The sequence below is a fragment of the Ambystoma mexicanum genome, chromosome 8 (assembly GCF_040938575.1).
Source record: "Ambystoma mexicanum isolate Mex_15411 chromosome 8, UKY_AmexF1_1, whole genome shotgun sequence".
In the NCBI taxonomy this organism is placed as follows: Eukaryota; Metazoa; Chordata; class Amphibia; order Caudata; family Ambystomatidae; genus Ambystoma; species Ambystoma mexicanum.
In genome coordinates this window covers 1,239,984,958-1,239,999,134 of record NC_090929.1, presented here as the reverse complement: position 1 = coordinate 1,239,999,134, position 14,177 = coordinate 1,239,984,958, and the positions used below count along the sequence as shown (strand labels likewise).

Here is a 14,177-nt window from a genome sequence, read left to right as displayed (position 1 = left end):
CAGAGGAGCGACCACATCGATGGCGCTCCAAGCCACGCCCCCGCAAGTGCTAGGTTTAAGGCAGCAGACAGGGTAGGTCTGATAAGTGCAGGAAGAAAAAAGGGGGGGCTGTATGGGTAGAGATACAGACCCCAGTGCAAGGGGTGGCCCGGAGGCAGTGCGGGAGGGTGGCAGGGTGAGCAGGTACCTAGGCCCGGAGGACAGAGGGTGGCCAGGTGCACTGTGTCAAGAGAGAACAGGTCAGCAAGGGGGAGGGGGAGTGAAGGCAGAAGAAAAGAGGAAGGTCTTGAGGTGCTTCCGGAACTGGAGATGGTTCTCCTCAAGTTTTAGAATGGCAGGGAGGCTGTTCCAGAGGGAGGCCCCAGCCGAAGACAGAGATCTACCCTCAACTTATTTCTTTGAAAAACGACTGACACTGAGGGAGTTAGAGGTAGAGGAGCAAAGAGCTCGAGAGGGGAGGTATTTGCAGAGGGATAGCTGAAGGTATTTTGGACCCAGGCCCCAGAAAGCCTTGTGGACAATGCAGAGGGTTTTGAATTTAATCCTAGCATCCACTGGGAGCCAATGGAGAGATTTCAGAGCTGGAGAGATACGATCCCAGGGCTTGAGGCCAAGGACAAGTCTTGCAGTCCTGTTCTATATTAGTTGCAGAGGGCAGAGAGTAGAGGCAGGTAGATTTAGAAAGAGGCTGTTACAATAGTCCAACCTAGAGAGAACGAGAGCTTGGGATACCATGAGCTTCTGGGGGAAGGAGAGGAAAGGCAGAGTACCTCTGAGGAGGTGCAGTAGGAAATTTGACTTTTTAGAGACCTCAGAGATGTGGGCGGAGAAGGAAATGGTGGAGTCAAAGATGACCCTGAGGTTCTCGCAGTTGGGGGTAGTATGAGGGCCAAGGGAAGCCGGCCAGAGAGTGAGGGGAAAGGATGGTGAAGGTGTGCCGATGAGGAGGATCTCCGTCTTGCTGGTATTCAGACAAAGATCAATGGTGGCACACCAATCTTGAATGGCAGTTAGGCAATCCGAGACGAGAGAGGCAGAGGAAGTGGCAGAGGGCAGCCTGAAAATGAGTTGAGTGTCGTCAGCGTAGCACTGGAAATTTGAGCAGAAAATGGCAATGCAGTGGGCGAGAGGTTAGACCCCTGGGGAACACCACAGGTAGAGAGGAAAATAGAGAATAGGAAGGACCCAAGTTGGACCTGGGAGGGTCGATCTGAGAGGAAAGAGGTCAGCCAGGCCAGAGCCTGATCAGTGATACCCAGATTTTCACAGAGACAGTTGAGCAGGATGGTATGGTTGACTGTGTCGAAGGCAGAAGAGAGATCGAGTAGGATGAGGACAGAGGGAATGTTAGAGTCAAGGTTGGAGAGCAGATCTTCACGGATGTTCAGAAGAGCAGTTTCTGTGCTTCTGGCAGCTCTGAATCCAGACTGGTGGTCATGGAGACAGCCAACAGAATTGGAATGAAGGTTAAGCTGAGAGATGGCCAGCTTTTCCAGGATTGTGCCCAGAAAGGGAGTATTGGAAATTGGGTGATAGTTAGCTGGACAAGAAGGATCAGCTCTTGAGAAGAGGATGCACAAGTGAGTGCTTCAGAGGGGAGGGGAAGGATCCTGAGGCAAAGAAGTGGTTGCAAAAAACAGCAAGGGCCGGAGCGAGGGTGTCAATGCGGTCCTTGATGGTTTTAGAGGAACAGGGATGAACCTGTTTTGACAAGGCTTTCATAGATCGGACTTGTCTAGCGACCTCGTCAGGGGAGAAAAGAGGAAAGGACGAGAAGGAAGGTGGGGGGGTGGCTAAAGGAGGGTCAGCAAGCACAGATGGAGAGGAGACGGGAGAGGAGGGGTGGAGGTGGAGAGGGTGGACAGGATGTCCTGGGTTTTTTAAATGAAGTGTGAGGCAAGGGCATTGCAAAGAGCCTGGGAGGCAACAGGAGGGGTAGAGACTGCAGCAGGGTTGGCCAGCTCCTTGCAGATTTTAAAGAGTTCGGCCGAGTTGTTAAATGCCGCAAAGACACGAGCTTGAATGTGGGCTCTCTTCTTGGTGAGGACAGAGAGTCGGTATTGCCTTTGTAGCAGGTGACAGGCCAGTTTGTCAGAGGATGAATGGGAAGCCCTCCATTTCCTCTCTGCCACCCTACACTTACGTTTAAGTGTAGCTAGGTCAGAGTCATATCAGGAATTGCACTTGGCTTTGGACTTCAAACAGATCCTCATGACAGGGGCAAGAGCATCAAGAGAATCAGAAATTGAAGAGTAGAGCAGAGACAGGGCTGTGTCAGGATGTGAGACAGCCAAAGGTGGAAGGGGGGAGAGAAAGTGGCGGCAAAAGCCTCAACTGACAAACGCTTCATGGGCCAGATGTCCGAGAAGGTAGGTGGCAGTGTTGGGGTAGGCTTGGCTTGGGGGGGGGGGGGAGAGAAGGAGAGTTGAGAGGAGTGGATGGAGCGATTGCTCCAGGAGAGAGGAGTGGTCAGAGGGATGGAGAGGGGGAGGTCTGAGGAGATCAAGACATCAAGTGTGTGCCCTGCAGAGTGAGTCGGGCCAGAGGGGAGGATGGACAGGGAGAGGGAGTCACAGAGGTCACAAAAGAGTACAGAGGAGGAACAAGGAGAGTCTAAATGTATATTGAGGTCACAGAGGAGCAGGAGTTAAGTGGCAGAGGCCAGGAGGGAGGAGGAGAGGTCCGCCCATTCAGAAAGAAATGAGGAGATTTGACCAGGAGGCCGGTAGATGGTAGCCACAGTAAGAGAATGGCGAGAGAGAGAGCCCACAGACAAGGCATTCAAAAGAGGAGTAGGTCTGAATGGGAATGATAGAGGCAGGAATCCACTCAGGCTACCCCCCCACCGGACCGGGAGGATGTGGGTCCGGAGAGGATCTTGTAGCCATCAGGGAGGAGAGTGTCAAAGCTCTTGACATAGCTGGCCATGAACCATGTCTCAGTGAGACCAAGGACATCAAGGTCTAGTTCTTCAAGGAAGAGGCAGATGTCAGAGGAGTGTTTGACAGAGCAAGAGTTGAGAGTGGTAATATGAAGAAGGTTGCCAGCCTTAAAGACCTTCCGGGGAGGGGTACAGATTAGAGGTACGTCCTGTCGAGGAGAAAGAGCCCTAGAAGGGGCAGAGGAGGAGAGAGAGGGCAAGGTAGCCAAGGGAGGAGAGGAGGGGACAGCAGGAGATGAGAGGAAATTGATGAGGCGAGGGAAGCTCCTATCAAAGAGGAGGAGATTGGCCTGAGGGCCTTGGACCATGACAGTGCCATTTAGGTCGACATTAAAGATGACTTTAGAGGAGTTGAAGGAAGCCATGAGAACTTCCCAGCGAGTGCCACCATTAATGGGAGAGGAGGAGATAGGGCAGAGCACAAAGATCATATGAGGAGTCCATAGATCTGGCGAAGGAACGACAAATAGGATGTTGGTGAGGGCCTGTCTAGAGGAAGCATTTGAGTAGGTGTCTGCGATAGGAAGACCAGGGTTAGAGGCCAAGATATCCTTTTTGAACTTCTTCCTACCAGACTTAGTGAGAAGGGAAGGATAGTCAATGGAGAAGCAGTTGGAAAAGATAGGAGAAACAGAAAGCGCCATGGGGGTGGAAGTGAGGAGAGGATGGAGAAACTGGGGGGGCTAAGGCAGGTAGGTGTGGGACAAAAGAGAGTGGTGATGTCACTGGGCTGGCAAGTTACAGAGAAGCATCATTATACAAGCAAAATACAGAGATTTGACTTTTTAGCACAAAGCAAAAACAGCAAGATTTGACTTTTCAATCTTGGAATCAGATGATAGCAAAGGGTTTTAGTAAGCACTGCGCATCAGGATAACAACATGGGAGTAACAAGCAGAAAGAACAGCGATAGTCAAAGGTGGTAGGAGTGAGTCCATAAGGAGGGAACTAACCCATAGTTCTGGAGGAGGCAAAGTCAAGCCAGTCCGGATTTCTTAGGAGGAGTGAGGTGGCAGCATCATTGTCGTTAAGGGGCAGGGAGAACCCCAATTAGCATTCCGGAAGCTGACAGGGAGCCGACCTTAGAAGCGGGCCTTTGCTGAGAGGGCCTTTGCTGAGAGGGCCGGCTAAAGCCTGCCGGTCCCGGATTGGATGGAAGAAAACCCTCAGCAACCAATGGCAGTGCTGCACAGGGAGAGGTGGTTCAGCACAGTCTGCCTACACAACAAAGAAAACCACGGCGGCCATCTTGGAAGGCCCAAAAACAGTCAAATAAGCAGGCAAACATGGGAAAAACTTGTGCTTTCAAAATAGCACGGCAGCTCTAGGTATTAAAAAGCTCAAAAAATGGCAGCAGGATGAAAATGCCAAATAAAACAGTCCTTTCCAACAATTTTATGCAAATTTCATTTTTTTTTATCTTCATTTTTTCAAATTTCGATTTGTCAGGTTCAATAATTCCCCTGGAGGTGCAGTAATGCACAGAAAGTGCACCTACCTAAAGGAATGGTCAGCAGCCAGGCACAAACTCCACATGTGCAGGAAAACAACAGATGGCCAGGAGGGTGGAAACAGGACCTCACTCTCAGTGAAAATCAGATTAAATGCGTGTATGATTTTGTTATTGATAAAAAAGGTACACCTAAAGAACAAAGAATACTTGGTAAGGGAATATACCACGTATCCCGGGTAAATAAAGATAAAAAGCCAAACTGTTGGTGAACTACTTCATGATAAACTATCCAAAAGGGAGAGGGGAACGAGAGGAAGAGAATCACCCTCTGGAACAAAGATATTTAAGAAGTTTCTCTATTGTGCGAGGGGTCAGAAATGAAAGCCAGACACAAAGTTGTCATGCTTTTGGTTAAAGACTTTTAAATGAAAATGTGTTGGGAAAATGCCCTTCTCACCATATATTAACAAGGAGTTTCCCTACCTAAAAAACAGAAACTAAGGATCTGTCTGTGTCTGTAAGGCAATAACTGAAAAGCTGTCCTTGTGTCCAAAACATCCTATCCTGACCCTCACATTACAAACAAAACTATTAATTGTCCAAAGAAATGTTTTCAATCTGATATTGGCAAAGAAAGTGTTCACAAGTGAAGATTAGTATAACTCCAACAGAAATGTTCTCAAGGGTGAAAGACCTTGAACCGAGAGGGTGGTTCTCTTCCCCTCGAATCTGAGGTGGATGGCAATGCCTCTCTTACTAACAGGTCCTTTTGCGTCTCTCCCGGATTCACAATGTTCCCGTTAGGCAACAAGTTCTACAACAGTCTTTCTTGAACACAAGTGACTCTTGTCTAGCAAATACTGTCCTTCTTTTAGTATTTCTTGTAGCATTGCAAATCTCCTGGTCCAGCCAGGATTATTTGTGCAATTCCAACTGCCTGGTGTACTCCCCTGCCAGGACTTCTCTTGTGGTTTCGATTGCCCGGTACCTTTCCTTTTCCAGGACTTCTTATGCGTTTCATAGTTCTTCTGTATCACCAAAACTGCATATACCGCTTTAAGATTGGTATATCTTTCTGCAGTAATACTTGATCAATCATTGCACCCACACCTGCATCTCATGCATCCATATCTCATTGGGGCTGGAATCTGTACTTTGCCTTTTCTGCATTCAAACAAGCTTCTTGTATTTTCTGTGTTATGTGATGAATCCAATGGAGTCGTCATGGATTCCCCGGTGGGAACCTCCTCCCATGTGACCAGGGAACAGCAGCCGCTACCTGATCCTGACCCTGGGGGCGGTTACATGAGGGAGGACCAGATGGGAGGAGACAACTACAGAGGAGATGTTAGGACTTCACTGGAGGAGTCACAGTGCCCCCCCTTTCCCATGAGAAAGGCCCCCTGAGCGGGGGCGCTGTTGAGCAGCCTGGAAAATGGCTGCCTAGCTACATAGCTCTGTGTACCACCAACTGCAATCCGGATACAGCAGTGCTTTCATAGCTTTCCAGCACCTACAAATGCCATCTAGTGTTGATGAGGTAATGGGGCACAGCTGGCCCAAATCCTGAGAGGTTTTGATGATCTGGGACTGAGATCTGGTCCCCATACCCCGTGGCGCAGCTGTGGTGCTGAGCTGCCATGTGCCAGTGGTGGGCATTTGCTAGCACGAGTGGCCTACCGGGCTTTGAGGTGCGGTAGCTATGGGGGAGGATATCAGGTCAGCCCTCCGCCTGTGGGGCCGTACCGACTGCGGACCTCACCTGTTGCAATAAAGACATGTTTAGGACCACAGTCCAGTGGGGTAGCTCAGTGTATATGGCACACACAGTGGTCTACAGTGTCATGGTTCAAAACCCAGCAAGAAAACCCTGCTGCTTATCGTCCAGAGGTGAACTAAATAATTGCTCAAAAGACCTACTATTATGTATATTGTAAGAGACAATCCACCGTGAGGAATGTTCAAAACAGTATCTTCCTTTATTGTATTTCCTGGAAATAACTGCAGCTGTCCATCGTCCTTTGTTGTGGGCAGTGAAGGGGTCAGGTTTGGGTTTGGAAAACATTCAGAATGCTTCCAAGACGAATAAGAGGACTTTTGAACACACTAATAAATCGCTCACATCGGTTTGAGGATGTGGTATAGCCTAAATGCTGCCATTTGGCATAGAAGTCTGGCGTAGATCCCTTTGGACATGGTACCCCATGTCAGCATAAGGCCTCTTGAAGGACTTCAAGCCCACATATTTAATTGTATTGGTAATTTATAATAAACCAGACATTCAAATATACTTAAATTCAGGATGCCGTAAAGAAGGGGAGGAAAGTATGATATACAGTTGAGATGTTGAAAGGGAAAGGTTACAGAAGGAGTGTAAATATTCACGAGTGCCCACAGTCAGCACACCTGAAACTACCAAAGTGAGGGTGCTGGAGATTCTTCCTGTCAGGGGGCAGCAGAGATGTTATGAATGAAATAGTGCACAAAACGTCAGGCGTGGTGCTTTCACCCCTTTTACATCGATGCCAACATGGCTCACCACACGAGATATGTTTAGCCAGTCCTAGTTACGTTTGGCTTTAAGTGGTTCTGTAAGCACTGCCCATAATCCAAAAAGATTGGAATGGAAAGTGAAGCTAGGAGAGATGGGATGCATATCTGCCAACATTCTGTGACAAAAAAGATGTAGGATTTTTCAAGTTTCAAAACAAAAGTTAGCATAACAATGACATCACAGGAAATTACAAAACACACATTGTTGGCACCACTGAAGCATTCTAAAATGCACAGCGGCTCAAACAGCAAAACATGGAAAGATGTTCAAATTGTATAATTATGAATGTTAAGTTAACATACTTCACAGAAAATAATCACATAGCTGATAGACAACGTTTGCCACTGCTCTGTAGTAGCAGCCCCAGCACTACATATTTATTCCTGCAGTGCAGGTTTAACACTGAACCTGGAGGCCGATACCCTCCTCAGTCTGATATGCAGATGCTGTGTGATGGTTTACGCTCTGCCACTTGCCTTCACTGATGGCTTACCTAAGGCCTGTCCCGGCAAGAGTGCAGGGCAGAGTCATGTAGCTGTCAGGTCAGTGGATTGATCTGAGCCCATCACTCAAATGTATCACTTACCCGCCCACTGCAAAGATAGATACATTGCCTTAGAGTCACATACATTACCTGCCACTATAAAAAGCAGTAGGGCTGCTTAAAAAGCAGTAGCCTACTGCCTAAATCAGTAGGGTTGGCAAGTATGTGGGATGCGAGGAGAAACACATAGCCTGTGGGAGTCGTTTGAGTTTTCCCATGCTTTGCCCACAATGGCAATGCTAAATCCTATGCCCATTCCTATCAACAACCTGTCCCTCCCAGAGATCTCCTGCCCCCCCCAAATCTCGGTGCTAGCTCCGAGCTTTTAAGGGGATCCTAATTTTAGTTTTCTGAAAGCTAATGGCTTTATTGCAACTGCAAATGAGCTCGTGGAGAAATACAAATGGCTTCAGCCACTTGATTTATAAGAATGTTTGTCCTTGAATCTATTACTTGCACTGAATTCCTACTAAAAACAAGCTTTGGCAAAGCCAACAGTTTTGGCATTTGCCGAGCCATTTCTGATAACCAGTTAAAACGCCCTACCTTCCCTGGTCTAAAAGGATGACTTTAGAGACCATCCTGGGGTCATTTGATGATCATCAACTACACTAGAAGTCATTCCCACATCATCAGACGTCATCACGCTGTTAAAGTCATCAGCAAATATCTCAGAATGGCGGATGACGATTTGGGGATGAGCTTAGGATGACTTAATGAATATGCTAACATTATCCCCATTTTAGAAAAATCTTTGTTCCTGATGCTTTTAGGATGACCTACTGATCACTTCAAGAGATTGCATGTTTGTCCCTGATGATTTGGGGATGATTCTGGGATGACCTGCTGATTACTTCAAGAGCATTGCCATGAAACATGTTTATTCTTGATGATTTGGGGATGACTTACTGATTACTTCAGAACATCAGAGTTTGTAGGATGATATGCGGACTAATACAGATCGTCATTCTGCTTTTGCTTAGTTGCACTTACGCTGAATGATCCCCCACTGTGGCAAGTGTAAAGCTTGAGACTATGTTGGGCCAAAGTAGAAGCCAGAGGCCTAAACATAGCATGCACCCGTGAGAATCCTTTGCCATCACAGTCAAAAGCAGGCACCCTTCACCCTCACAATCCCCAACGTGGCATGGATAAAGCCTGAGACTATGTTGGGCCAAAGTGGAAGAAAGAGGCCTAAACATAGCATGCACCCCCTGGGTGAGAATCCTTTGCCATCCCAGTCAAAAGCAGGCACCCAGCACCCTCACAATCAATACATTTCCCTGCTGACTTGTTAGGTAAGAATTGTCCCACTGTGTGAGACTACACAACACTTATCTGCTTGGTATTAGGTAAGCCCACCTTTTGGTATAGGTCTGAACTACACAGGTTGGCAGTGTGACTGAGCAGCCAGGCCTATCTCAAGAGGGATAACTGAGCTGTAGAGCTGTACAAATGAAATCTGTAAATACAAGTAGCCAAGTAACACTTACACTCAAGGTTTCAGTTATAAATAGTTATTTATTTAATTAACATCATTTTTTAAATAAGTGTTCTTTAGAAAGGCAATTCAGGTAACAATGTAAATATACCTTTAAATTACTTTTCAGAATCAGAGCAAGTTAGTGGATAATCTTTGGATATGCTTCATACACAATTGCTACACCATGGGGTGACTTCAATCACAAGGACAGTAATGGCATTTATATATCACACTTGCAGATTCTGAGGTTGCAGAAAGGAAAGGTTTAAGGAAGGAAAAAGGTTAAACAGGTTCTCAGTATATGTGAGGACAAATACATCTTCCAATGAAATCTAGACAAGCCTTCCCAGCAGTAACCGGCTAAAACAAGTTACCACCTATGAGGGACAAACCATATCAAAGTCAGTGGGCTAGAAGAGTCTGCAGGGACCCAGGACAAAGTCAATTTGAAAAAGTCTATGGAGCTGAGGCACTTCTTAGAATCAAATGTCTTGCACAAAGTTAGAGAGTTTGTTAGAAAATCACTTGTAGGGTCGCAAGCTGTGAAAACAGAGTTTGAATCAACTCTAAAAGTAAGCAACTGCAATTCCCAACTGAGAAAAGCAAGGCTACAAGACAGTGAGGTAAGTACCCTAAGTCTAAACAGTACCTCTGGTTTAAAGAAGAGTGGTCCAGCTGGCTTCTGTCCTGCTACAGCGTTGCAAACCCCGTATTCCTGAGCCTTAGTCGTGGGGACAACAGGGAGGACATCTGTAGGGCTTCTGCGGTGGTACTTCGGAGGTCGTTGGCGGCTACAGGCTCTTTTCGGTTCAGCGGCACTTAGCGGGTTTCAGCGCTTAGTAAACAGCACTGTTGCGGATCTCTGGTACCGGTTGGGCTTCCTTCACTCCTTGGGTCTGGTGAGGGGACTCTAGCTCTGGTCGTCCTGCTTCTGGAGGGTCCTTAGGAGACTCCTCGAGCTTCTAGCCGGATTTCAGACGTTTCACTCGACTACGGATTACTCGACCCCTGGCACTTGGTTCTTGCAGCAATGAAGAAGTACAGCTAGACAGGGAAGATGGTCAAGTGGAGTTCGTCTCTGGGTTAGTTGGTCCCACTAACCCAAGGGGAGAAGTCCATTCCGGAGCTTCTCTGTCTGAAAAGGGAGTTTCACCACAGCAGCAGGGCTTCACCGGGCAATTCAAAGGTCTAGGAGGATGCAGCAAGCTTTGTTCACGGTTTCTTCGTCGGGTGTTTCTCCCAGTGGTCGACTCTGCCTCTAGTCCCAAAACCCTCGACTTTTAAGCAGGTTTCTCCCATTCATGCACAGCCTAGGCTGTCAATCACACATCAGGGTCGCTGTCCTGAAAGGACTGCAAGCCAGCCAGCCAGCCATTCAGGACTGGTTGCATTTAGGCATTCCTAGAGACAAAGGACAGGGGAGTTTCGGGACCCTCCCTCACATCCTGTCCTTTCAGACACACTGGAGCCAGAGGCGGGACTCAGGGCTGAAATGCGCCAATGGCAAGACAAACAAAGGGCTTCAATCTGTTTGACGCACAGAGTAAAACCCAAGAAAGACCTCACAAACAGAAAAAAAGAAGACAAGGGCCGTTTTGATAAAATGGTCACCCCTGGGTGCTATACTGCAGCTGAGGGTTCAGCCTGCGGTACAAAAACACAATGGTAGGAAGAATTAAACCACTGCCACTAGTCATTTAAAAGTAGGGAGGGCAACATACAAATGTTATATGAGAATGTATGATAAAGGGCTACTAGGTAACCCCCCAGCACTCCACATAAAATGGTGTGTGCTGGATCCACAAAGAGAAAAGGTAAGTAAAGTCATTTTCACTTTACTATTGTTGGGAACAGTAGTTCACACAAGAAAAGGTATTTTAAACCTTATGAGAAATCTAAAGGATTTCTCAGTGACACTGCACTGAAGTTGATGTGTGTCACCATACAAAAAGTAGATGCATATGGAGTTTGTCAGACTCCCAAAATAGTGGAAATACATAATTCAAAAGGTCAAAACACATGATGCAGTGAGGGTCTCACTCACTCCAGGGTTAAAATTAAAAGGTCCTACAGTCCAGCAAAAGAGCTGAGGATCTCTAAGGTTGAAGGGAATTAGCACAGAAGTGAGAATTCTCCCTAACATGAATGCACCAATATATGCCAGTATTCACATGCACTCCTTCACACAATATTCCTGTTTGCTTTGCGCAAAATCCAATAATCAACAACCATAACGAAAAGTACCTCCAGGATAAAATAAATCAAAAGAAAAGGATCCAAAAAAGAAAGAAGCAATAAACAAACGGAAACAACAAAATCCCATCAACTACCCACAACCTACCAAATACAAGCAACAACAAACCACAAACAGCAAAGACTAAACCCAAAAGACCATGAAAAACACCAATTGAAAGAGGACGCCCACTAAGGAACACAACCCAGGCATCATGCCTCGCCACAAGAAAGACAAAGAAGCCAGAAAAGACAATAGAAATAATAAGAAATCCCAAACCACTCGGGAAGGCACGGACCCACAACCCCAGAAAACTCGACAAACATCTGAGATGGCCCAAGAGACATACAAATAATAGACCAAAGACAGACTACAATCCTTGCTACCTGTCCACATACGACAACGTGGTAAACAAAAACAGCACAGCAACAATGAACCGACAGCCAAGAAGCTTCACGAATACGACCCAACCAGGACACCAAACGGATGACAACTAATAAACCATCCCAACCCGGTCTCCACCATGGACAATACCCCAAGCAGAACAAGGAAAAAATTGGAAACCATCACACTCACTCTACACCCCCTATATCAACAAGACTGGAACAACAGAGGGGTAGCAACCCGATTTACCACCCAGAAACGAACCAACCCCACCATAAACCTTATCGGTCTACTCGACAAAGAGACTGACCAAACAAACAACCACCCCACCCAAAAGACTCAACCGGGAAAAACCCACCTGGAATGGAAACCCTAGAACAAGCAATACTAACAACAACACAAAAGGGAAATCCAGCAAACTGCATTGCAGCCTCCTCAACATTAGATCCATGGCAAAATACTCAACAGAAACCAATGACCTAAGCGAAGGAGGCACAGACGTGCTCTTCCTTACAGAAACCTGGCTATCAGACAACTATAAAGCCATCGCGAACGAAGCAATACCCGACAATTATAAATTAATACACGCCAACAGAGAAAACCGAAGAGGAGATGGAATCGCAATTATACACAAAAAAAACACACCTGAGCATCTCGAATCATCACAACCAACGCGGAAGACTATGAATCCCTCCTAATCAAGATAGAACTCAACGACCAATCCAACATAGTATTCCTACTGATCTACAGACCATCTTCTTACAACCCCAACTTTGCAACAAAACTAGCAGACGAGGCCGCCATGCTATCAACCCACCACGACAACCTAGGTGAAAGAGATCCCACTGATACAAACATAGATACAACAGAAGACACACTCAACAATTGGATCACCAAGGCCATTGACCAATTAGCACCAGCTAAAACATTCAAAACAACACCACCAAAAAAACTGGCAGCAAAATGGTTCACAGAAGAACTGAAAAAACACCCAAAAAATAGCCGCAAAATGGAGAGAACAATACACCAGACAAGACTAAATAAAATACCAAAGACAACTCAAACTGTACAAAGCAACAGTCCTCAAAGCAAAAAAAACAAAAAAAAACACTACTACGCCACAAGAATCGGCAAACAATTCATAGAAAGAACTCCATCACCCCTTCACAAACACTTTGTGAAAGTCATTAGCCTGTGCAGGTATCATTATATATGTAGTCACTTACAACAGAGCAAGATGTGTGTAGTAGCTGCACAGCAGTTACTGCCTCTGCGGGCATTATCCTGCGCAGGTATAATTATATATGTAGTCATTTGCACCAGAGCACGGTGTGTGTAGTAGCAGCACAGCAGTTACTGCGTCTGCGAGCCTTAGCCTGCGCAGGTATTATATATGTATTCACTTACCAGAGCAGGGTCTGTGTAGTAGCTGCACAGCAGTTACTGCGTCTACGAGCATTATCCAGCGCAGGTATTATTAGATATGTTTCACTTACACCAGAGCAGGGTCTGTGTAGTAGCTGCACAGCAGTCACTGCCTCTGCGAGCCTTAGCCTGTGCAGGTATTATTAGATATGTAGTCACTTACACCAGAGCAGGGTCTGTGTAGTAGCTGCACAGCAGTCACTGCCTCTGCGAGCCTTAGCCTGTGCAGGTATTATTAGATATGTAGTCACTTACACCAGAGCATGGTCTGTGTAGTAGCTGCACAGCAGTCACTGCCTCTGCGAGCCTTAGCCTGTGCAGGTATTATTAGATATGTAGTCACTTACACCAGAGCAGGGTCTGTGTAGTAGCTGCACAGCAGTCACTGCCTCTGCGAGCCTTAGCCTGTGCAGGTATTATTAGATATGTAGTCACTTACATCAGATCATGGTCTGTGTAGTAGCTGCACAGCAGTTACCGCATCTGTGAGCCTTAGCCTGTGCAGGTACTATTATATATGTACAGGGTCTGTGTAGTAGCTGCACAGCAGTCACTGTGTCTGCAAGGATTAGCCTGTGCAGGTATTAGATATGTAGTCACTTACACCAGAGCACGGTCTATGTAGTAGCTGCACAGCAGTTACTGCGTCTGCGAGACGTACAGGGTCTGTGTAGTAGCAGCACAACATTTACTGCCTCTGCAGGCATTGCAAAGCCTGAACCGTACCGTAAATGAGCTTCGGAACAGCTACTGTGTCTATGACAACAACAGGCTGTCCCGTGTAATTTCAAAACCAGATGTTTAGAAAATCACGTACTTACAATATTTAATTTCAACAAGTGATAAGTGCAACACAAAGAATTACAGCTTCAACGGGCATTCCTAGAGGTTGCAAAACGGCTCCTCTTAGCAATATAACAAAGGGATAAGAACGTCCAAGTCGATGGATGCTAAAAGAAATGCATATAAAATTCACTACAAGAGCTGGATCGCATGCACTCACCAGATGCTGCCTGGAAACTGGACATAAGCGTTTCATAAAGGGTAGTTTTCTAGTTCCCATTCAAGAAACAGACAATAACAACACTCCGCCTCCACCTCAACACGTGGGCTGCTCTGCATCACGTGGGTTTCAACGTCCGCTTCATCACGAGGGCTGC

The 14,177-nt window shown here is 46.5% G+C and overlaps 1 protein-coding gene across 2 annotated transcripts in view; it reads right to left on the bottom strand.

Moving 5' to 3' along the window:
- LOC138472928 (protein FRA10AC1 homolog) overlaps positions 1-14,165 on the bottom strand; it is a 735,805-nt gene extending 721,640 nt beyond the window's left edge. For both annotated transcript variants that reach the window (XM_069611349.1, XM_069611350.1), the window contains exon 1: positions 14,021-14,165. In XM_069611349.1, the coding sequence (XP_069467450.1) occupies positions 14,021-14,080 (60 nt within the window). In that variant the 5' untranslated portion in view covers positions 14,081-14,165. The remainder of the gene's footprint in view (positions 1-14,020) is intronic.
- Positions 14,166-14,177: the final 12 nt, after the last annotated feature.